This window comes from Erinaceus europaeus, chromosome 1 (genome assembly GCF_950295315.1).
Source record: "Erinaceus europaeus chromosome 1, mEriEur2.1, whole genome shotgun sequence".
In the NCBI taxonomy this organism is placed as follows: Eukaryota; Metazoa; Chordata; class Mammalia; order Eulipotyphla; family Erinaceidae; genus Erinaceus; species Erinaceus europaeus.
The window spans coordinates 148,175,017-148,201,070 of NC_080162.1; the positions used below are offsets into that span (position 1 = coordinate 148,175,017).

Genomic DNA, 26,054 nt, shown 5'->3' on the forward strand with positions numbered 1-26,054 from the left:
ACTGGAACAGAGAGAGAGAATTCCACCTGAACGGGGCTATTTTAAACTCACAGTAGCTGTATTCTGTGCCAGGCTGCCTCCCTGAAGACCTCACGTACACCCAGGCCTGCATAATTCATGACCAGTCCTGGCTGGAGATGATGGATGCTTTTTTGACGGTTAAAGTGGCCCAGCTACATGGCAATAGCTGAGATAGAGCAAAAGAGCTTACAATGTACCAAAGCTCAACACAATGTGACTTTTTTCTTTTCTTTTATTTTCTTTTATTCTTTTTTGGTCATTCTGAAGATAGCAGGGGATTGAATCCTCCTGAAGTATCATTTGCTGCTTTAGATGCTGAGAAAATCCCCAAAGTACTGTGACTGTTTCAGATACATATATAGTCATCAGGGTTATCACTAGGGTTCTGTGCCTGTATAATTAGTGGCTCCTGGTAGTTTTCTTTATTTCCCATTTGGATAGGGGGTAAGGGATTAGGAGAAACAGAGGGAAGAAACTGCAGACGCTCGCTCCCATGTGGTGGCCTGGGGAAGGAACCTGGGTTCTCTTACATGATGATGTGTGTGTTCTACTGGTAAGGCCCCTGCCAGTCAGCCTCCTGTTTTCTTCATTTTGTAAAGGACTTGGTGGGAGCTGCTCTAAAAAGACTGTATTCTGATGCTGCCCTTGTGTTGGCTGAGGAGCCAATGCTGACACAGGGTCCTGTGGTGTTCACAACTGTAAAACATGACTGAGGTCACCAAAAAAGGAGAAGAAGTGCCTGGACCTCAGTGCAATGGCCCCACATCATGCTTGCCTCTCAAGGAAGAAGTGTTAGCCCATGATTGGAGCAAGAGCTCACTTGGACAGTGTGCTGCTTCATCACGTGTGTGACTCTAGTTCAAGCCAGGCCCACACACATTAAAGGAAGCTTTGGTGCTTTCTCTCTCAATGAATAAAAATGAGAAAGAAAGAAAAACTGAAAGAATAAAAGGAAGAAAGAAAGAGAAGGAAATAAAAAGAGAAGAAAGGGAAAGAAAATAACCCAGAGATGCATCCAAAGATGGCTACAAAATTTCTCCTGGTCTCCTGTTAGATCACAAGCCTTGGGGTCCAGAAAAGCCTGATGCACACATCAGCTACAATGAGCTGCCAGTTTCCAGTGGTCAGGGCTTTTGAGATCTGCTTGATATGGCTCCCTTGATGTGAGGTGTCTGGCAGCCCTGAGAAAGAAGACAGTAGCAACACCATGTGTGCTTGAGCAAAAGGTGCTACACCCAGCTATGGGCATAGGAGTGGTCATAGTTCACAGCTTCTAAAGAGAGGCCTTGTTCAGGGCAGTGGGCAGTCCCAGAGCGCAGGTGCGTGCGCGCACGCGCGCGCGCGCACGCACACACACACACACACACACACACACACACAGACCTGCAACACTACTTCCTCATTCATGAAGCTTTCCCCTTGCAGGTGGGGGCTTGAGGCTTGAACTTGGATCTTTGTGCACTATAACGTATGCTTTCTACCAGATTTGCCACCAACCAACCTACTTCTTTCTTCCCTCCCCCCTCTTAATTTCTCACTGTTCTATCAAATAAAGATATTCTTAGGGTAGAGAGATAGCTAGTCAGGTAAGGGTGTATGTCTTTCCAGGCATGAGGGATCTGGTTTGAGCCCAAATACCATATGGGAGATGCCATGGTGATAGAGGGAACTGGTGCTTTGGTCCCTTTCTCCCTCACTCAATCTCTTTATCTTTTTCTCTGTCTCTCTATAGGAATAGAAAACATGGTTCCGGAGTGATGAAACAGTGCATGAATCACACACACACACACACACACACACACACACGGGCTGAAAATAATTCATTTCTATTCCCAGGTAAACTCACCCTAGCCTTGTGACACTATCCTGTTTCTTAGGGCCTGAAGATTAAAATTCACTGGACCCCCTGGCATCTGTTTTCTCATAACCACTTGCCACCAACAAGTGGTGACATCCTTCCTTTATCAACTGCAGATTCGCTGACAGCAACTTTTCAGATATGGAGGGTGGAAGGTGGGGCTGGGACTGACAATTGCAAAATCAGAGACAATCAGAAAATCATCTCATGAGAAGGGAACACGGGGCATGAGATGTGTGTTCCTGGAGGAGAAAATGAGTGAGGGAACAAATCAATATTATGATGGCCCAGAAAGAGGTGTCACAGTGGTAGACTTAGGACTTACAAGCATGAGGTCCTGAGTTTGATACTTGACAGTGCATATGCAAAGAGCTACTCTGGCCCCTCCCTCTCTTTCTTCCTCTGTAGCTTATGAAATAAGTAACATAAATGTAAATATATATTGAAGGTTGGGAGCCCAGGTCCATTGCAGGATCACTGCCCCCCCCCTCCTGCTCCTCTGGAGATCACGGATATACAGATGGTAAGATAAGCAGGTGGGCAGGTCTAGAAATAATGGACTAAGGGTACAGGAAGGGCAGAAATCACAGTAGAGCTATCTAAGGGCAGGTTCGCCTGCACACACTTAGAGAGAAAGACAGTTGAGCCCAGCATAACATGACAGCCTGGCAGGATTTCGACTCCCAGAAGCCAGGACACAGAAATATTTCAGCAGGTTTCTTGCCTGAGACTGCAAGGGATATACTTCTAACAAAAAAAAAGTCTGTGTTCCTCACTCTGCATAATGCAGAATCACCAGACCCTATTGTATGGGCAAAACAGACTGTCACAACCTTTGTCACCAAGGTATGGTGCGGGAAGGGGCTGGTCATCAGCTGGAGGGCCCTGCACTGCTGTGCTTATTTCCTTACCACACATGTATGCGTGCAAACACATGACCAAACACTCGCGTGCGTGCGCACGCACACACACACACACACACACACACACACACACACACACACTCCACAGCCATCTGGCCAGCCCCGTTTGCGCACAACACCCTTTTTTTTCTCTACAATTCTGACAGCTTCAACCGTAGCATCATCTGCCAATGGAGATGTCGGGTATGAAGAGAAACAAGAAGAGGCTTGGGAGAGGGAGGTGGGGAGGAAGAGCGGAGAGGAGCTGCAGTAGGAGATAGAGAGACAGAGACAGAGCAGAGAGGAATGCTTGGCTCAGTCTAGTCCATGAACAAGTCCTCATCCCCTCAAGTCTGTTGACTGAGCAAAATCCACCATCCTCAAAAATTAGGTCATGGTAAGTTTCCAATGACCTGCCAAGTCACACATGACTTTCTCTCAGAAGGGAATCACTGCTTCTCTCTTTAATTTTTTAATTTTATTTATTTATTTATTTATTTATTTATTTATTTATTTATTTATTTGTTGGATAAAGACAGCCAGGAATCAAGAAGGAAGGGGATGATACGGAGGGAGAGTGCAAGAGAGACACCTGCAACACTGCTTCACCACTTGTAAAGCTTTTCCCCTACAGGTGGGAACTGGGGACTCGTACCTGAGTCCTTGAACATAGTAACATGTGCTTTCAGCCAGGTGCACCACCACCCAGCTCCATCACGGCTTCCTTCTGATTCCCTGGCTTTTTGCTGCAGGAGCACAGCTCATAAAGCTTCAATCACACAGCGTGTCCAGGCCCAGTCACTTCTTCAGTGAACAGACTTCACAGGGGGAGCAACGGGCTCTACATAGGGCTGCTTCCTTCACAGTATCTAACCCACAGCTTGGTACACACAGGAAAGGCAAAATCACAGCCCTTCACTGGAAACAGGAAAATACATGACTATGGGAGGGAGTGAACACACAGATAGGATGAGACACACAGATAGGATGAGAACACACAGATAGGAACACACAGATAGGATAGAGACTTCTGGCAAGTCTCTTTCATTGGGTTCTCTATGCAGTTAGCACCACTATTCTCAGGATTATGTGGTGTTGTGACCTGGGAGACAGTGCAAGGAACTAGAACATTGGGTTTCAAAGCTTGAGGTCCCATTCAATTCCTGGCAGTGCATATGCCAGAATGATGCCCTGTTTCCCTCTCTCTCTCCCTCTCCCTCTCCCTCTCCCTCTCCCTCTCCCTCTCCCTCTCCCTCTCCCTCTCCCTCTCCCTCTCCCTCTCTCTCTCTCTCTGTTTCATATTTATAAATAAATAAACCTTTGAAAAAGCATTACACAGTGCTTTCACTCATCTTATGATTCATTCATCTGTCTGCCTACCTATCCACCTATTTTCTGATCATTCAACTAACTACCTGCTGATCCACACTTATCAATCTGACCTCTATCCATCAATCCATTTTTCCATTTACCTTTTTTTCTTCCTTTCCTTCCTCCCCACCCCACCCCTTTGAAAGGCAAAGTGGCAGAGGGAAAGAGAGAAAATGAAGGAAACCACAGCAGCAAAGCTTTCTTCAGTGCAATGGGGCTGGGCTCAAACTTGCTTTATGCATATGGCTAAAGTCTCATTCTATCCAAATGAACTAGTTCTTTTTCATATATTCTTCCTCCCCTCCTTCCCTTCCCCACCTTCTTTTTTCCTATTTGTTTTTCTACCATGATTATCACTGAGGCCCAGTGCCTGCACAACTCCACTGTTTACAGGAGAAAGAGATGGACCGACCAGAAGCAGCACTCTGCTGCCCTTGGTGCCTCCCCATGTAGGTGCTGTTTTTGGTAGCCTGGACTTGAACCCAGGTCTTTGAAAATACTTATATGTCTGTGTGGCCCAGTAAGTCACCTGCCAGTGTCCATCTATTCACTTTTCTGAGGGTGTGTATTGACCCCAGCTGGACATAGAGCACTGGATCCTATGTGCTGAGACAGAGAGAGAAAGAGAGAGAGAGAGAGAGAGAGAGAGAGAGAGAAAAGAAAGGGAGAGAGAAGAGAGGCAGAAGTAGAGCTAGAGGGAGAGGGAAAGGGAGAGGGAGAAGAGGGAGGCCACTGACCAGAGCGTCTTTCAATGAGGTGCAGGATGGGCCCAAACCTGGGTTTTGCACATGACAAAGCAACACATTCATCAGGTGAACTATTTTCACCATATCTTGGTTTTTGTGCTAGACACAAAGCCCAGCTCACACTCTGAGGACACACACTCCTTTGTTCCATCCTGGCCACCCCTTGACACCCAGGATGAGCCCAGAAGGCAGGTATCAATGGACAGAGCCCAGACAGACAGACAGGCAGACAGACAGACAGACAAAAGAGCCTGGTACCTCAACCTTACCCGCTTGGTTGGTGGTGATGTTGACCGAGACGTGCTGTGGGGGGAAGGGGCTCTTGCCGGAGACCCCGTTGACCGCCTGGATGTCGAAGGTGTAGGGGGTGTGGGCCCACAGGCTGCTGATGGACACACGGCATTCAGTCAGGCCCAGCTGGCGGGGCACAAACTCCACGTTGTCGTCACAGCGCGAGCAGCTGCGGCGGTCGGCCCGGCACTTCTTGCAGATGATGTTGTAGGTTACGTCATCCCGCCCACCTGACTCCCTCGGAGGGTGCCACTCTAGAATGATAGATGTCTCGTTGACGATGGAGATGACATTGCGGGGGCCGGAGGGGACACCTGGGGGACAAAGAAAGGGCAGTGAGGCTGTACTGGCCACCTTCCTGTCTGCTTTTGATATGTGCTTCCCGGCCACCCTTAGCCCTGAAGCATCGTGCTCTGCTCCATCCAGTGAAAAGAGGTGGGTGGGGAGGACAGACTCCCCTGTCAGTTGTCCCCACTTTAAAAATATTTTATTTATTTATTGGGCAGACAGAAAGAAATTGAGAGGGAAGTAGAGACAGAGAAGGAGAGAGAGACCTGCAGCATTGCTTCATTGCTCATGAAGCTTCCTTCCTGCAGGTAGGGACAGGGTCTAGAACCAGGGCCCTTGCACATGGTAACATGTATCCTCATCCATGTGTGCTACTGCTCAGCCCCTTCTTTCTTCTATCTTGTGTGGCAGGACAGGAGGACAGAGGTTCTCAGCCCCAGATAGAGTGATCTAGTGAGCTTTCTCATCAATCAATGGGTGTTTATGGGATAATTTGTATTTTTAATATTTATATTTATTTATTTTCTTATTTATTCCCTTTTGTTGTCCTTGTTGTATTATTGTTGTAGTTATTATTGTGGTTGTTGATGTTGTCATTGTTGGATAGGACAGAGAGAAGTGGCGAGAGGAGGGGAAGACAGAGAGGGGGAGAGAAAGATAGACACCTGCAGACTTGCTTCACCCCCTGTGAAGCGACTCCGCTGCAGGTGGGGAGCCAGGGGCTCGAACTGGGATCCTTATGCCAGTCCTTGTGCTTTGCGCCACGTGCGCTTAACCTGCTGCACTACCTCCCGACTCCCCTACATTTATATTTATTTAATCACATTTTTATATCTTACTTACTTTGGAAAGGGCCAGACAGAATTTGAAAGGGAAGGAGAAGTTAGAAAAGGAGAGAGAGACAGACAGACACCTACAATATTGCCTCACCACTTATGAAGCTTTCTCCATGCAGATGGGGAGTGGGGGCTTAAACTAAGATCTTTATGCATTATAATGTGTGCACTTAACTGATTGTGGCACCACCTGGCCCCATTAGTCATATTTTTAAAAAGATTTTAATGAGAAAGAGTGACAGAGGGAGAGACTAGACCACTGCTCAGCTCTGGCTTATGATGGTACTTGGGACTGAACCTGGGAATTCAGAGCCTAAGGCATGAAACTCTTTCACATAATCACTATGCTATCTCATTATTATTATTATTATTATTATTATTATTATTATTATTTGCCTACAAGGTTATTGCTGGGGATTGGTGTCAGCACCTGGAGGCCATTTTTTCCCATTTTATTGGATAGGACAGAGAGAAATTGAGAGAGGAGGGGGATGATAGATAGGGTAAGAGAAAGACAGACCTGCTTCATCATTTGTAAAGTGACCCCCCTGCAGGCTGGAACCAGGATCTTTGTGTAGGTCCTTGAACTTCGTATTATATGTGCGCTTAACCCAGTGTGCTACCTCCTGGCCCCATCTCTCCAGTCTTAATCACATTGTTTTAGAGAGAGGCACAGGTGGCATAGCTTCCTTCAAGGCAGGGCAGGTTGGGCTGGAACCTGGATGGCATGTGGCAAAGCAACACACTATCTGAGTAAACTATTTGACCTTTGCTTTTTCTTAATTCCTTGTAGAGCTCAGGAGCTGAGAGAACTGAGTGGCCTGTCAAAAGCTCCAGCATATCCTGGCATCCTGCGCCTGTCTCACATTGATTTTTATCTTTAGGGCATGCACAAGGGCTGATTCTCTGCCAGAATACCCAAAGGGACAAGCACTTGCCCTATACATGAGTCAGTGCATGGAAGCAAAAGCTAAAATGGCTACAACCCCCCCTATTTGGTCCCCATAGTGGGGACGTACAAGAGGTTTTCCCCCTACACTCTGCTGGCTGTTTTAAACACCTTCACTTCCCTTTTCAGGAACCCTACCAGGGAGATTCAATGAGTAACTCAACTTTATAAAAGAAAAAGAAAATGAAGCTGGGAATGTGGATGGATTATAGGCCATGTGTAAATTCTAAGAACTGAAGTCAGGGCTGGCAGATAGCTCGCTTGGATACTGCACTGCTTTGCCATGTGTGCAGTGCAAGTTTGAGTCTGACACCTCCCTCTGCACTGAAGAAAGTTTTAGTGTGGTATATTCTCTCTCTCTCTCTCTCTCTCTCTCTTTCTTTCTCCTCCTCCACTTCCTCTTTCCTTCTCCCTCTGTCAAAAAAGAAAAGGATTAAGAAGAGGAGGAGGAAGAAGAGTCTGTGGATATCTGCTATTTGTCTGATTCCTGAGCTCATCTTCTAACCTTGCTTCCTTTTGTTATCACTGAGGCTTTACCACTCTGGGCTCACTTTAACAAACAGAAAGTGAATGACAGGTTTGAACTTGAGTCTCATACCTGGCAGAGCAGATGCCCTATCCAGATGAGCTATTTTGCAGGCCCTCCAATAGCTTGTTTCCCTAGAAGTTTTCTGTCTTATTCTTCTAAGGGAAAAACCTGTCTGCACCTTGGCCTTACACTAACACTATACTCTAAACACTGGAGGCCAGAGCTGCTTGTGGTCAAGAGGAGGTCAGAATACAACCTCTCTGCTAAACGAATCAGAATCCCTGGGACTCCAGGGACTCTGATCAGCAATGAATGTGGCTGTATTTATGCTCTAATAAAGGGGGGGGGTGCTGCAGGACTCCAGAGAATCCATGACCTAGTTGAGAACTGAATCTTGCAGAACTAATAGTTGCAGCACTGGGCATTGTGAGATGAAGGTGGAGAGTCTCCTTCCCCAGCACTGAAGACAACCCCCGCCTCCAGCCTCAGGTCCTTGAGGCCTGCATCTTTACTTGGCCTCAGTGATGGAAACACATCTCGCCTGAAGTGCCCCCCTGCACATCCCCCAACACTGGCAGGTCTGCTCCCAGAGTGATGTATTTGGAACCCACATATGTGAACATCACCAGCTGAAGAAAGACATGTGTAAAGCAGCTCCTGCTGGAGACAGGACTCAAATGCCAACATGCAAATAGAAGGAATAGCAACAAGGCCAGAAGGGGCAGGGAAGGAATCCATGTTGAATCAGGCGATGGCAAGCAGCTTGAGCAGAAAGCAAATGTTACATAAGATTGTGCTCCAACAGGAGAGAAAAATCAGTGCTGGGCTCTATAAAGTCCACCAGGCCTGAGCTAAAGTGTTGCTGGTCTGCACAGTGGTTTTGGTACTGGCGGCATTAAGAATTCATCCTGGGAGGGGCAGATAAAGAGGGAGAGAGAAAGAGAGAGCCCTGAAGCACTGCCTCATCAATCTCAAAGCCTCTTCCCTGCAAGTTGGTTCCGGGGGCTTCAACCCAGGGCCCAGGGCATGGGAATGTGTGCACTGAACAGGGTGTGCCACTGGCCCTGCTCTTCTGATACTCTTCATCAGGGAGTCTGCAGCTACACACCCAGCCCTTTCATTGCTGATGTCTTCAGCCAAAGTCTAGGAGCTGAGGTATTTCTCTGGTTTACTCTTTGAACGGATTTGTTTCATCAACCTGGCAGAAGCCAGATGCAGCATTTAAACCTCCATACTTATAAAGCTTCCCTCCTACAGATGGGGACCCTAGCTTGAACCCTGGTCCTCGCCCACACACAAGTATGTGCTCTTCTGGGTGTGACCCTGGCTGGCCCTGCACATCATCTTTGAACACTAGATGATGAAATGACTCTTTGAAGGGTAACTCCTGGGGGCAGTGGATTTTGAACTAAGGGGTGCCCGGGCAACATTGCACAGGTCCTCCCTCGCTTAGAATGGAGTCAGGACCATTTAGCATCATCAGCAAGCAGCTGTCTGAGGCCCCTCCCCCTGAAGAGCAACTGGACCAACATTGTGACCCAATGAGATGTCACTGCAGCTCATGCAAATCTGAGATTGGTCCACTGCAAGCCCCACCCTCAGAAGGAGACATTGTGATGCCATGCCCGCTGAATCCTATATAAGGCCCTGAGCAGGCTGAGTCTTTGGTCTTGATCACTCAAAAGCTGTCCTAGTGACCTGCAGTTGACTGGGACCAGAAATAGCTCACCTTCGCACCACCACCTCCACTCCATGCCTACCTGTCTCCACTATTCTCTCCTTTCTCTTTCTTTATCTCCACCTCCCTCCCTTCTCTTTCTTTTCTGTCCCCTTAACCCTCCTCTCCCTACCTCCCTTCCTTTCCCTCCCCTACCCCTCCCTCCCCTCTCCCTCCTCTCTATTCTGCCACCTCCTCCCCCTCCCTCCTTCCTCCCCTTCCTGCTTTCTCCTCCCTTTCTCACTTGCTCATATTTATGTATATAGTTGTATATATGTTTGTTTTTGAATAAAGTGAGTAGAATTTAACTGTTTATACATATTTGTTGGGAGGTGGGTGTGGTTATCATATTAGTTATAGTTATTGTTGTTGCAGTATATTAGATTTAGTGAGTGGGGGTGGTTCTTGGGTAGTGTTCGATTCCCTCTCCTTTACCCGTTATTTAGAGAGAGCAGACATGGCTCTCACTATGCCAGCTCCTGTGGGGACACTCAGTCAGCTGTCTTCATTGGACAACTATGGTGGGTTACAAGCAGTGAGATCTGGCCTGCTTGTAGGTCACCATAGGCTCACTGGGGTCCAGGTCAAGATCAGGGAGGTTGACAAGAGTCAACTGACTGGGTCCAGGCTCCTGCAGCAACTCCAGGGGTTAGAGGTGCTGGGGACCTTCCAGCACCCCAACATCCTGAGGCTTATGGACGTGGTGGAGGAGGCCCACTGCATCCTCATAGTGGAGGAGCTGGCCCAGGGGCAGGATCTGGCCACACTCCTGCTCCAGTGCCCCCTCCTGGCCTAGGCCAAGGCCCACAGCCTGCTGAGGCAGATCACGTTCGCTGTCCAGTGCTGCCACCTCGAAATGTCAGCACCGGGGACCTGAAGCCCAAGTATGTGCTGGTGACTGAGGAAGGGAGAGTGAAGCTCTCCATCGTGGAGGCGCTGATGAGCAGTGTGGGAGTGGCTCTGGGCATGGCCTGGGCACAGTCTAGTCATGCTGGGGCAGCACCCCTCAGCAGCCAGCGACCTCTGGTGCCTGGGGGTCCTCTTCTACGAAATTACATCAGGAACCTTCCTCTTCCCGGGAAAAGATTTCAAGGTGGTGGAGGACAAAATCTTGTGAGGGGCATTCCACTTCCCATATTCCACCCCATTTGTCCTCCGACACCTCCTCACCCAACTACTCCACCAGGACCCCAGGCATCCGGGCACCACCCAGGACATCCTGAGGCACCTTTGGACCTCACACCAAGAGTTTATTATAATCAGAGTGAGGTCCAAAGGGTGCCCCCAGAAGGAGGATGGTCCAAGGTGCCCTGCTGAATCTGGCTCTTCACTGGGGACTCCAGTGCCCTATTCCCAAAGTGAACCCACCTTCACCAGCTGGAGGTGGGTAGAGGAAGCAATAGGGATGGAGCCCCAGTCTGGGGTATAATCCTCAATTTTAGCAACAACTAGAAGAGAGCAGTCCTTACTCCAGTCCCAGAACTTCCAGATCCAAAGCCCCAGAAGCAAACGTCAACACCCCAGAGCCACCCTCCCTCATCGCCTGCATCCAGCCACTCCAGCCTCACCCCTCCTCCTGGAAGTCTGGGAAGCAGCTGGGCAGCCTCCTAGAGCCACTGTGGCTCCCCATTCTTGTCACCGATTACAGAAGACAGAGCTCTATAGATCTTTACTTGCTGCTTCTGTTTCCCATGGCTGCTCAGCAACAAGGTTTCTCCTAAGTAGCTGACACCCCCATGCAGAAGATTGGGTCCCCTCCCACAGGTCCCCTCAGGAATCCTTCCCAGCTTCTTCCAATGCGGTGAGGAGACCAGGACTGAATGCCAGGCCCCATATATGCTGAGAATGCTGAACTTTGAAATCTAAATTTTTATTTTGTATTTATTTTTATTTTATTTTATATATTTCATATTTTTATTTTATTGTTAATAAACTGATGGTTTGAAAAAATTTTTTTTAAATGTATTCTGAAGTCATGCAAAGCATGGTAAAGAATTCCCCACTCATCTTCCCAGGAATAAGCATTCATCTCTTCTGGAACCAGCACATATAGCCAATAATGAGGCAGTATTGGCATCTGCTTGCTCAGGTGGGTGGGACTCAGACCAGGCTCTCCTAGTTGGCAGCGCCCCTGATGCATCACTCCCAAAGCAAGGAAATACAGCCTCAGCCCCAAGGTACTGCTCCTCACACCTAGAGAAAACATCCACTGGGGGCTAACTCTGGCCTGGTGTGGGGCAAACCCTCAAATGGTACTATCTCCAACCCTTGAACTTAGACTTCACCCTCTATCCCTTAATTTTATTTATTTAAAAATATTTTTGATTTAACTGTATGTATTTGTTTCGGACAGACACAGAGAGAATGAGAGGAGGGGAGAAATATATATATATATATATATATATATATTTATAATATATAATATATATTATATATATAATATTTATAATATATATGTTGGTATGCTTCTAATTCTGCTTTTAAAAACCCCTTCTGTTTCATTTGGTTTAATCCCCCCTGCGTTCTATTTACATAACACTGTGTTCTATTTACATAACCTCTGTTAACAAGCACCACCCTCCCTCCAGGGCATTGGTGGTTCAGTGGTAGAATTCTTGCCTGCTCTGCCTCCTCTCCTTGTCATACCCTGATTTTCACCAGTCACTTTTCTCTCCACCCTCTCTGCATAGCATCCTGTTCCCACCCTACTGGGCTAGTATATTTATAAGAACAAGATTGTTTGTAGTTTTTTAGTTTAGTCTAGCTTGGTATAGATTGTGCTGCATCCTGCATGAATAAAGAGATACTGCGTACAGCTCAACCATGAGTCCCTGGTCGTCTGTTACCCGCCCGTGAAGCCAGCCCGGCGAAAACAATATATATATATATATATATATATATATATATATATATATATATATATATATATATATAATGGGGGGGGGCACTGTAGCACTGCTTCACCTCCTGCAAGTGAGGACCAGGGGCTTGAACCCAGGTCCTGTGCATGGTGACATCTGGTCTCTGGCTTTGCCATTTTCAAACCCTATCAGTATCTATGTCACCTATCTTCTTGACTTCACTCTGCAGCTAAGCTCTTTCATTAAAAAAATCATTTATGAGAGGGAAGGAAGGAGAGAGAGATTGAGAGAGACAGAGAACCACTGTCACATGAAACACCAGGGGGTCAAACTTAGGAACTCATGCTTGAGAGTTCAACACTGTCCTCTGTACCATCTCTCAGGTGCTGGCCAAGTTTTTACTTTTTTAAGTGTATTATTTTTAATTTGGGAGCTTAATGGTTGCCAGTCAACAACAGATAAAGCTGTTGAAATGTGTGAAAAAATTTCTTCAAATCAGCCTTACTGCTCTTACTGCTTGACTAAGTCTTCCTCCACCATTGTGCAGTAGGATCTAAAACTCCCTCCTTGCACATATGCCCTCTCTGAGTCCTTTACTTTGGTGCAAGACACCAAACCCAGTCCAAGTTCTACTTTGTTTTTTTTTTTTTTTCTTCTTCTTATTTTTCAACTTCTGTGAGTGGGATCATCCCACATTCATCCTTCTCTTTCTGGCTTATCTTAAGATGATTCCTTCAAGCTCTAAGAAGAAAGTGAAGTCACCATTTTAAATAGTTGAGTAATATTCCAATGTATATATAGAACAACAACAGTCACTCATCTGTTGTTGGACACCTGGGTTGCTTTCAGGTTTTGGCTATTACAAATTGTGCTATGAACATAGGTATACACAGATCTTTTTGGTTGAGTGTGTTTGAATCCTTAGGATATATCCCCAGGAGAGAAATTGCAGGGTCATAAAATAGGTCCATTTTTAGCTTTCTGAGAGTTCTCCAAACTGTTCTCCACAGGCCAACCTTTTTCAAGATGGAGTCACACAGGCTGTCTTTCTTCTGTGTCTAGCCCACTGTGGCCTGGTGATCTCACCCCCTCTGTCATGCCTGCCATACATTTGGCCCAGCCTACAATTCCAGGGTATGAAATCCAACCCTTGCTTTCTTTGGTACCTTGTGTTATCACCAGGCAGCCCCTGGGAACCCATCCTCTGTGTCACCTTACCACCCCCAGGCGTGCTCCTTCAACTCTATCTTCTTTGCTACAAAGGCTCCCCTTGCTTCACCCCCAACACTACAGAATGTATATCCTGTCAATTTCCCTGTCCCCCAGTGAACACTCCATCACTGCTCTGCATCTCTCCTGTCTGTTTCATCTGCTCAAATTTTTTTTTTAAATTTATTCACTTATTGGATAGAGACCATCAGAAATCAAGATGGAAGGGAGGGATAGAGAAGATGAGAGACAGACACCTACAATACTGCTTCATCACTTGTGAAGCTTTCCCCCTGCAGGTGGGGGCTGGGGACTTGAACCTGAGTCCTTGAGCATTGTAACATGCGCTCAACCAGGTGCACCACTACCCGACCCCTCAAACTCTAATGATTCAAAAAATGTGTTGTTCTCCCCATGTCTTTCATGTCCCAGCATGTTTGTGCTGCTCTGGCCACTTGATCCTTTAATGATGAACAGTGGAAATCTGAGCACTTCCTGCCTAAGAAGCAGAGATAGATGTAAGTGACCTTTCCCCTCTGAGTGGGATTCCTGAGCCAAGAGAGCCAGGACCTGTCCTGCAGGTCTGTCCCCCAGCTCCTCCTGCCAGTGTGTCACCAGGTCCTTAGGCATGCACAATACGTTTGTGAGTGTGTGTTCACTGGAGTCAGAGAGAAATTGAAAGGGGATGGGAAGATAGAGAAGGAGAGAGAAAGAGAGACATCTGCAGCACTGCTTCGTCAATCATGAAAATTTTCCCTTGTAGGTGAGAGCCTTGGTGCTGGAACTCAGGTTCTTATAATAATAGCAGATATGTTCAATTAAGTGCACCATTACCTGGCCTCCTCATGGACAATATTCCTGCTTTGGGTCACTTTTCATTTGGTTAGAGAAACAGGATGAGAGAGAAAAAGAGAGACAGAGATCGAGAGGGAGAGAGAACAGCTCACACCTCCTTTGTGTGCTATGGTATTCACATGCTGTGCCAGCAACTGAGCCTGAGCCATGCACATAGCAAGGCACATTCCCTAACCTCTGAGTAATCTCTCTAGCCCCCAGAATGCATCTTTTTAGCTCAGAGCACAGCATAGTTCCTGGACTCACTGGACATATTTGCAGAGGTGATTCAAGTTGAGGTCACAGACAATGACTGGGATCCCAATCATTATCCATTCATGCACTCATTCATTCCTGTGACAAGTTCTCCCTGCATTGTTCTGGGCACCTGAGAGGAAGAAACAAAACCTGCAGACTTCTTGCCTGGGGGAACTCTTATTCTGATGAAAGAAACTGCCAGGGAAGCAGGAAGCTGAGAATTAAAGGTGTTCTTTTCAGCACAGAGTCAGGACGGTGGGGTAGACTCAGTCCCTACACTGGGTGTCTACAATGGTGATGGTCCCAGGTCTGGGCTCCAGCATCCTAATGAAAAGAGCAGATCTGGCCTCTGAAAATACCTTCCTGAGACAGCAGTGTTCTGCCTAGGTGGTGGTGGTGGCGGTGGTGGTGACTCTATCTCTGGAGGGAGCATCTGCCCAGAATTGGAGTCCCTAACAGCCTCCCTAAAAGGAGTCCAGCTGAAATATCCAGACAAAGATGCTTAATCTAGCAAGGAAAGCAAGGCCCGCTTGGAGAGGGAAACCAGCCGGAAGCTCAAGCCCCTGGGAAGGATGTTGGAGATCCCAGGGACCTTGTCTTAGCTTTCTGCTCCTGAACCCCATCCTCATTTTTCCTACTTACACACAGACAGGATTTTTGAAGCCTCCTGGGTCTGTTGCCATGGTTACTACCCAGGAAAGCATCCTGTTGGAGGGATTGGGGCTTTTCGAGAATGGGAAAAGAGGCTGTGGATCTCTGTTTGGGTTCTAAGGGCCTGGCAGGCCCTGGGTGACAGGAATGTGCTCCACAGTTCCCAAGGGCATCCCTGAGAGGCTCGATCAACCTGTGTGAAGAGTAATTGGCACTGGAACCTCAAAAAAGTCAAGCAGAAAACAACAATCCTTGTAGACCCACAGGGCTTTGCCCACATATTGCCATGTTAAGTCAGAAGCTCCCGCTTTTTAATGTGACTGGGGCCAGATGCTTTTGTGTGATAGAAATGGACAGATGGGGTGGGTGGCTATTTGGAGACATTGTGCTGGAAATGAGAGCACTTCTGAGAAGTGAAAAGAAAAAGCTGTTGAAGACAGGTAGGGCCCCAAAGCTAGTTCCTTAGGGGAATCTTTATCAGGTTGGCCTCCTCAGCCCCAAGATTGTGAGGGCGGGAGTCTCAGGCTGGTCTTAGGAGCCAAGCTGACAGAGTCTAGGCAGCTGTGCATAGTTGCGGCTAGGTCTGCATCCTCCATCCCTCCCCACCCAGTGGGTGCTGATAAGAGTGACAGGCATGATGAGGAAATGCTCTTCAGAGAGACACCATCTCCCCTTTCGCTGTGCAGGCTGGGACTGTGCTTCCCTGCATCAAGTCAGAGAGGTCAACTTCCTTACTGTATGCACAACTCTTTAAAGAACCTGATGGAAGGGCTGGAGAGACCGCATACCAAGTAGGAGGCCTGTTGTGCTGGACATATGACTGAGGTTTAAACCTCAGTTCCACATGGGAGGTCTTATGGCAGTGAAGGAAGAAAGCATCGGTTCTGTGGAGTCTCCTCCACTCTCAGTCTCTGAGTCAAAAAAAAAAAAAGTGGCCTGGAGCAGTGGAGCAGTGAAATCATGAAATCACACACACACACACACACACACACACACACACACACACACTGATGGGAATAAGAAAACTTAGAAATGAGCATATGCTTGAACACACAGATACCAATGCATTCCCTAGATGCTCACAGCAAGTCTGCACCTTTTGGAAAAGGGATAGAGTTATCAAATAAACATGAAGTCACTACCTTTCTCATATGAAATCTCTATGTTCACGTATCGTTAGTCTATAGCTATATCTATAGAAAACTTTAAAGACATTTGTTCTTCTCCAAGTGTCTCATAGCAGCTGAGGAAATGGCCTAGCTGGGAAAGCACAGGGCTTTGTATGCTCAAGGCTCCATGTTCAATCCCTTGTGCCACATATACCAGAGTCGGTCATATGGAACTCTTGCTAGGAGTCAGGAGCTGAAGCAGATGTGGAAACTGCATCTGTAGAGGCCAGAAGAGATAGTCTATGGGAACAAAATATGCAGGAAACCAGGTCATGCTAGTTATTATATCTTTGCTCTTAATATCTTCGGCAGATAGGCCTGAAAACCCGATAGGTTAGGTGGGGTAGGGAAGATTGCAAGCCTCATAAATGTGCTAGAGTTATCAAATAAACATGAAGTCAGTGTCGTGTTCAACTGTAGCTCCTTCTTTGGTGAATAGTTATCTGAAAATAATGCTGACACAAAGCAGCCCTGTTATTCTTTTAAGTTGCCATGTATAGCTATGACACCACCCAGCCCAGGTCCCTGTTTTTCCCACCTGAGAAACAAAGTTTGCTTCCACTGATTGTCTCACTAGATTAGATGTAGACCTCTTAGGAGTGACTGGTCAATAGTGACCACTCTCCTAAAGAACAGGGTTTGATATGATAGATAGTGCTGATTCAGGACCTTGGAGAGGAACACAGACTCCTGACTCCCTTCACTAAAGTTGAGACTGGGTCAACTTTTCAAGACTCTATGTAAGTAATAAAGGCTCAATATGATAAGCTTACAATTATCATTATAGGCTAAAAACTGAAAGCTTTTGCCCTAAAATCAAGAACTAGACAGGAAAGTCCATTCTTACCACTTCTATGCAACACAGTCCCAGAATTTCTCACCAGTGCAATCAGACAACATGGAGTCATCAAGATATTCATATTGGAAAGGAACAAGTTAAACTATTATTATCTGAAGGTGGCATGACACCTGGTAATATACTTAAAAAGTCCCAAAAACTCTACCAAAAATGAAAGACTGCATCAGATATCAATGACAGCACAGTCACGGGTTTGGAGGTGACAGAGATGTACAGGTCTCAGCATTAGAGGATGTGGGTGACTCAAGTCCCATCAGGGCTACATAATTAGGGGCTTGGTGCAAAGTGGTTCCATCTAAATGGACAGACTGCACCCTCCACTTCACAGCAGAAAATTAGAGGAAAAGAAAACAGACCAAGAGGTGTCTATCAATTATGATGAATGAGCAGAAGACATCTGGAATACTGACAAAATAGTTTTGTCTGGAGTTTTGAGGGGTTGGGGTCTGAGGTGGCAGAAACCAGAAGGCTCCATGCAAGTCCAGGTACCCTGACTCCTCAAAATGTGGGTTGTCCCCTGGGACAAAGATGCTTAAACCTGGAAAGTCCACATTGTTTGACTTTTCCCAATATCCCTGTGATTCCAAGACACTTATGGGTAATTCCATGCTACCTATGCACCCAGTTAAATATGAAGCCCAGTTATACAGGTTTCCTGTAGACAGGTGTGTGTGTGTGTGTGTGTGTGTGTGTGTGTGTGTGTGTGTGTGTGTCTATGTCTACTAGAAAGACATGACCTCACTTTAGTGGAACTCTACTTCATGGAACTGAGCAAGAAATGACTGTCAACTGCTCATGAAGGCAGACTTCCACAAGGAGCTTCAGAGAAAGCAGAGAGGTGGTCAGTTTCCATTACAATAGAGCTCCATATTAAATTCTGAACTTTCTTGTCATAAGAAGCCTGACATGAAAAGCACATTCTTAGGTGTTTTGGTAAATGTGCTAATGAAAACACAAATTCAAGGGACATTTATACCCCCATATTCATAGCTGTATCATTATTCACATTGTTTAAAGAGTGGATTTTGCTAAATGTTCAGCAACAGATGACTGAATAAAGAAGTTATAGGAGAAAAGTTGTGTGTCAAAATGGATGGAACTGGAGGTGATTATGTTTACAGAAAGAAGAAGTGAAAGAGAACTAACTACTGAATGATTTTGCTCATGTATGGAATTTCAGTAACTGAAGCATCTAACTTAGAAAAAAAAAGTAAACAAGCTGTTTCTAAGACTTTGTGAGAACTTTGGTAGTTGTCATTGGGAGTATAGGAGCACAGAACTTCCGTGGTAGGTGTGGTCTGAAACTATACCCTATAATCTTCTATTAATCACAAATTGTAAAATTGGTTTAAAGGGCCAGGTGGTGGTATGGCCAGTTGAGCACACATATTACCATGTGCAAGGACCTGTGTTCAAGGACCCATACCCCACCTGCAGGGGGAAGCTTTATGGATGGTGAAGTAGTGCCACAGGTATCTCTCTTTCCATTCTCCCTCTCTGTCTCCCTTGTCCCTCTCAATTTCCCTAAGTCTCAGCAAATTTAAAAAAAAAAGATTAAAAAATAAAAGCTACATAAAAGTAGCTTAAAAAAAGAAACATCTCACCACTTCAACAGCCATGAGAGAAGAACTATCAACTGCACTTCACATATGAGAAGCCAGGGAGAGAGAGAACCTTGCCCTTGTCACATGACTATTGGATGACACCAAGCATTGAGCACACCCTGGCTTAGAACCCAGTTCATCCTGATCGAGTTTTCCCCCACAGTGGAGGTGCCTCTAAGGGTGCTGGGAGCAGGGGTGCTGCAGCTCAGCTGGGTGCTGGGAGCAGGGGTTCCTGTTGTCCCTGCTATGCTACACCAGAAGACACAGACACTGTGGTCCCAGGCTAGGCTGAGCAAGACTGCTCATTAGGGCCTGGGAAACACTGGGCCTGTACTCAAGCAATTCTCCTAATCATAACAGTTGGTAACAGGAAGAAGTGATTAGTCAAAACAAGGAGGGACCCTGCTGAGAGGAATTTCGGGAGCTTCAAAGAACCCAGTGTTACACATCTCAGAGCACCAATATTTGTGGAAAGTACTCCTTGTTTTTCTCTCAGGGTTGAAACTAATTGTCTGGGAAGAAGGGGGTGGGTGTCACTTTCTGGGAAAAGAAGTAGTCCCTCTTCCTAGCTTGAGTGGAAGCCTGGGCATCTTGCTTCCCAGAATGCTGCAGAGGTCCTTGAGGGAAGGCCAAGGTGCTTGTACTCCTCCCCAGAAGTGGTGTGTCTCTCTGGGAAACACCCATGACCACTCTCCCATCCCTGCCTGTGGATGTGGGAAGGAAAGTGAGAGAGGGATGGGTCTTCTCCCTGGGGGGTGGGGGGGTGTCAAAGCATAGCCAAAGAGACAGTTCTCTGGAGAAAGCCCAGATCAAGGAGACCTATAGATGACATTGCCTTGCACACATGCTTTCAAGACTTCCCTCCTAGCTGTGAAAGATGCAAATTCACGGGTGATGTGTAGATTCACAAGGGGTTAGGTGCTGGCTTTGTCGAGCTGTCACCTGGGTCAGGTCATTTACACATTTTTTGAGCAGCTCCCTTCACTGATTCTTCTTTTAAATATTTATCTAGTTATTAATGGGGAGGGGAGAGATTTAGAGATGCAGGGCATCCCTTATTGAACTCAGGATCTTCTACTTGAGAGTCCAGTGCTTTATTCACTATGCCACCACCTCCTGGGATGCTACCTTCATTCTTGACTGATAACTTCATGTGTTTACTAGGATTCTACTGGCCACTTTCCCGTGTATGTGAGAATATGGTATCTAAGGTCTGCCCTGAGGGACAAGAAGTCTACAAGGGCAATAGACACTTGCTCAACAGGCAGATAAACTATTTAGTAACCAGACTGGTGGGTTCTGTATCATCTGGGCCTTACAGAGGCATAGACACTGTGCTATGGGGACTCACAGCATATTCTGCTATCTCATGGGACACTCATACAGGGTATCAAATGGCAGCATATATGTTGAAGCACTCAGCCTGTCTTAGCACACTAGCACTGTCTGGCATAGCCACCTAGGAACTCCCATACACTCCTCTAACTTTTAGAAGAGGAAGGCTGAACAGGCATATACCTTTGCAATGAGTAAAATATGCTCTTAGACCATCTGGACTGAAGATCTTCTGAAGCGAGATCTTCTGTCTCGCACTCTTGAAGTCTCAAGCAGAGCACTTCTGTGTGGACTCAAGACATGCATCTAGGGCTCCCACCCATCCTGGGGAAGTGCCTTGTGTGCTCTCCTGGGCCCTTCTCATGGCATCTCTGTCCCAGCCAGTCTCCCAGAGTAAAAGCTTCCCACTGGGAACCGCTGCTGAAAGACCCACACACTAGGCCACACCCAGCCAGGGCAGCCTCCCACAGGTTCACTGTCACCAGAGATAACAGTTTAAGCCAGAGTCTTCTTAAAGTCCCAAGACTTTGGGACACATGTCAGTCTTTGACACAGCAGATGGCTAGAGTTCCCCCTTTGAGCAGGGCCTCCCACAGAACAATTTGTGCTGGGATGTCAGTTTTAATTGGTACAAGCTCAGGCCCTGAACCACCTCCTAACTATCTGTTTTCTGGAGTGACACAGGCCAGAGCATAACAATTGCCTTAATTCAGGGGTGTGTGTGTGTGTGTGTGTGTGTGTGTGTGTGTGTGTGTGCTTAGGATAACTGATACTATATGCAGCTTGCGATATCGTTGGTGACTTCTGGATCAAGGTCCATGTGGGAAGAGTCACATAACTGATTAAAGTGTCCAGGTTAAGCATCTCAGTTACCCCAAACTCTCAGCACACAGCATGTTGTGGTATCTTAGATGCTAAAATCTGATCAGGAAAGAGCAGGACCTGTGTGTGTGTGTGTGTGTGTGTGTATTTATAGATATATTTTGGCATTAAATTTATTGCTGGGATTCAATATCTGCATGGCTCCATTGGTCCCAGTGGCCATTACCCTATTCTTGTCTTTTTGACAGAGGGTGAGAGGGAGATAGTGGAAGAGGAGAGACACCTACAGCACTGCTCCACCACTGATGCAGCTTCTCCCCTGCAGGTGGAGAATAGAGGCTTGGACCTGGGTCCTTGTTGGTATGCATGAGACCCCTTCTGTTTCATTTGGTTTAAATCCCCCCTGCTTAACACTATTCTATTTACATAACCACTTCATTCTATTTACATAACCACTGTTAACAAGTTCCACCCTCCCTCCAGGGCATTTGTGGTTCAGTGATAGGATTCTCGCCTAATCTGCCCCCTCTTTGTCACACTCTGATTTTCACCAGTCACTTTTCTCTCCACCCTCTCTATGTCACATCCTGTTTCCACCTTACTTGGCAAGTATATATAAAGACAGCATTGTGAGTTTTACAGTACTGTACTTTGAATTTAACTTAGCTCGTCTTAGATTGTGCTGCATCCTGCATGAATAAAGAGATACTGCCTACAGCTCAACCATGAGTCCCTGGTCGTCTGTTACCCGCCCGTAAAGCCAGCCCGGTGAAAACAACATAACCCATCGAAAACAACAGGTCCTCACACATGGCAATGCTTGCATTCTACTAGATGAGCCACTGCCTACCCTACCCTCCATAGTTATCATTGGCTCCTCTGATTCCCATGGTCCCCTGAGAACCATGGTATCTACACAAGGGTCCTGTATCCCCAAGGTCCTCAGAAATGACCAGAAAGCCCTTCCCTAAAATACAGAAAGGTTTCCATATGTCATGTCTCTCCATTTTTTTAGATTATACTTTTTAAAAATTTTTATTTTTATTATTGGATAAAAAAAGAAAAAAAGAAAGAAGGAAATTAAGAGGGTAAGGAAAGAGACAGAGATATATCTACAGCCCTGCTTCACCACTCATGAAGCTTTCCCCCTGCAGGTGGGAACCAGGGGCTTAAATGCAGACCCTTACACACTTAACCAGTTGAGCCACTGCCTGGCCCCCATGTTCTCTATCTCTTTTTTTAAAATATATTTTTATTTATTTTATCTTAATGAGAGGAGAGAAAGAGAGAGATGTGCAAAGAGAAAGACAAGAGAAAGAAAGAACACTGCTCATTCTATGACTTATGGTGCTGCTGAGGATTGAACCTGGGACCTTAGAGTCTCAGACATGAAAGTTTTTTGCATACCCATTATGCTATTTCCCCCAACATAGTTCTACAACTTTTTTAAGTGACTGTATATCTGAATGACATCAAGGTAACCACTAAGGAGAGACTACAGGCCACTGATGATTCATTCATTTTCCCTTAGGGATGCATGAGAGAATCTTTTAGGCACTATTACATGCAGTTCTGTGAGCTGCCTCCCTCAAGGTATATATATATATATATATATGTGTGTGTGTGTGTGTATATATATATATACATATATATATATACATATATATATATGTATATATATATATATATACACACACACACATATATTTCCAGGCTCCAAAGACAATAATCCAAGGTCCAGGGGACGAGAGAACACAAAAGGAATACGTGTGTTTTTCAGAGAAGTATTGGTCATTCATAATCAAGTACTGATTCTGCTCCTTTCTAGAAGCTCTCACCTAAGAATAAGAAGAAATTTTGGAGGTGAAAGTCTGTCTGGGGTAGTACGTACCTTCTACAGACCCTACCTGACTGACCAACCTCTGATTTCTTCTGCTCTACTCCCACCAACAAAGAATCATCTGTTAGCAACAATCATAAATTTCAGAAAAGATAGTGGGCTAGTGCCTATTCATAAGAGCCACAAAGCTCTATAAAATACCTAGGATGAAATCTTACAAGACCTGTCTGATAAATGTATGGAGACAATGGTAAAGCTTTACTGGGTGGAACAAAGGACCCTCTCAATGTTGAACTCATAGATACACGCATATTATAAAGATGACAGTCCTTCTCAAAGCAATACATATATTTAATGCAATCATATTCCATATTTAATAGAATTATGTAACAAATATGCTGATCTGATTTCAAAGTTCATTGTAAAAAACACAACATTTGAGAATGAGACCTCACTCACAGATGGACTCTAAGAAACAGAATAGAGGACAACATAGAGTAAATCCTTAATGGATGATGGTTTACCACAGTAAATTTGAGCACTCAGAAAAAGCAGGGAAGGCGCAGCAGGGGATACTGGAGGTCTAAGCCCCTATGGTGCAGTAGGATGATAGTTTAGTTGGGGAAGATATTTTTAAACAATAAATTGTAGTAGGGTCTTAGAGACTCAGTTTATGGATTATTTGGAACATACTGTAAAGCTATCAACTTTAAAACAGCTTATAACTTTTGCAAGAATAGGGAAAACAACCACTTGGAAAGGACAATGAAAAGTATGTACAAGTATTTAGTATATAATGAAAAAAGCTTCTCCACTAAATACAGAGAAATCAGGTAGAGGTGATAATTTCATTTCATATGGCTTCAGGGGAGTGAACCCAGGGCCTCACACCTGTGTAATGTCATTGCTTAGGGGCCAATTTTTCTTTTCTTTTTTATATTTATTTTCCTTTTTGTTGCTCTTTTTTTGTTGTATTTTCATTGTTGTTGTAGTTATTATTGTTGTTGTTGATGTCATTGTTGTTAGATAGGACAGAAAGAAATGGAGAGAGGAAGGGAAGACAGAGAGGGGAGAGAAAGATAGATACCTGCAGACCTGCTTCACCGCCTGTGAAGCAACCCCCCTGCAGGTGGGGAGCCGGGGGCTCGAACTGGGATCCTTACCCCAGTCCTTGCGCTTTGCGCCACCTGTGCTTAACCCGCCTGACGCCCTCTTTTATTTTCTTCTTTTCGTTATCTTTTACTTTATTTGTTTTGAATAGACAGAGAGAAACTGAGAAGGAAACTGGGCAATAGGGAGAGGGAGAGAGGTACCTGAAGCACTGCTTAGCATTTGTGAAGCTTCCTTCTTGCAAGTGGGGAGCAGGGACTTAAACTTGGGTCTTGCAAATGTGTAATGTGTACACTCAACCAGGGATACCTAGACCAACTTTTTATTCTTGATTTTTGAGAGAGAGAAAGGAAGAAAATGAGAAGAGAGCAGGAGAGACAGATAAGACACTGTAACACCCCAGTGCTATCCAAGGTGCTCCCATGTAGCTCTAGAGTTTAAACCCAGGGCCTTGAGCATGGCAGGGTACACAAACTACAAGGTATGCTATATCCCGACCCAGGAATGTCATTGTGACAAGATACATAAGGACATCAATACTGTATCTTATAAGAATAAATCCCACATGGAGACAAAAAGCAAGCAAACATCACATCAATAACTAAAGTATAAGAGAGTGGTTTTATACCTTAGCTTGGAGGGAATGTACATATAACCCAAGGAAAAAAATCAAGACACAAGTCCCCAAAGACCAGAAACAAAGAGATGGTTGCAATTGACTTAAAGCATTAAAAGACCTCAATGTGTTTTTTTTAAAAAAGTATAGAGTTAAATATAAGTAAGGGGCTAGGGACAGAGTGTCACTTATAATTAATGATCATCTAGAAATAAATGTTTTAAAATAGAAAAAAAGGAAAGGGTACAAACAGATGATTCCCAAAAGATAAAATAAACTAGTTAATAAGCATATGAAAAATACACCCTATATCACAATCAGAGAAAGACTAATCAAGATGACCAGGACTATCAAGATGACAAACTGGCAAAAGATGAACATCCTGCTAGCACCCAATAGGGTTGGCATATGTAGAAATAAGCCACATCCTCCTGGTAGGGCTGAAAATTGGCTGATCCTCTGGGAAAGCTCTTTGGTAAAATCAATTGACTTTCTCAGTGCATGTGTCCTACAAGGCCAGAAACTCTATTTCTAGGTGAATTTCTTCCACAAACACAAGCTTATGTGCCCCAGAGGTATGTCCAAGCATTTTCTTCATGGCAGTGTTGTTTATACTAGTGAAACCCAGAAGTTTCCCTGAATGTTCACACATGAGGGATATATACAAGATGGCAGAAATGGCTGGAGCCTCCATTGTTGTTCAAATCTCCTCTCTCCTAGATTCTGGGAAGACATGTTTCTCTGCCCCTTTATAGAGGTCACATGGCAAGTCCTGACCAATGAAATTCTATTTTTTGCCATCTCACACTGAGGATCTGGATTAGCTTGGTGATCTGCTCCTCAGAGCCAGCTGTCTTCTTCCTGAGGAATGAGGGCTGCCATTGAAAATCAAAGGCCCTCACATAATCGACTGGGATAAGTTATATGACCCTCTGGGTCTCAGTTATCACATTTGTAAGTTGGCAATAAGAGAAGTATTTATTTTCTCCTGAGACAGAGGAAATACAAGTGAGGGGCTTAACACAGCACCTAGCATGTGAGGAGACCTTCATCAGTCGCTGGTTGTTTAACAGGCTATTTTAATAATCACTGAAATACGAAATGTCAGCTATCATGTTCCACTTACTGTCATGCATGTATCTTTCTGATCTGAGATAGAGTAGCCTTTGTGTTAGAATATCTTGGTACACTCTGTTCCTAGGCTTTGGGTCACAGCCTGCTCTGTGCCAAGGGTACAGCCAAAGACAGAGCTGAATACAGGACATTTTCCTGAGTATGGGCACAGAAACTGCACTTCATTCATGGGCAGAGTAGATTCCTGTTACAAGCACACTGCCCCTTTGCTGCTCATCAGACAACAGTGCCCTCTCCATAGAAA

General features: G+C 45.4%; 1 protein-coding gene across 3 annotated transcripts in view; it reads right to left on the bottom strand.

Moving 5' to 3' along the window:
* Positions 1-26,054, bottom strand: part of EPHB1 (EPH receptor B1) — a 528,699-nt gene that overhangs the window by 153,800 nt on the left and 348,845 nt on the right. For all 3 annotated transcript variants that reach the window (XM_007521793.2, XM_060196901.1, XM_060196900.1), the window contains one exon: positions 5,168-5,503. In XM_007521793.2, coding sequence (XP_007521855.2) covers positions 5,168-5,503 — 336 coding nt within the window. The remainder of the gene's footprint in view (positions 1-5,167; positions 5,504-26,054) is intronic.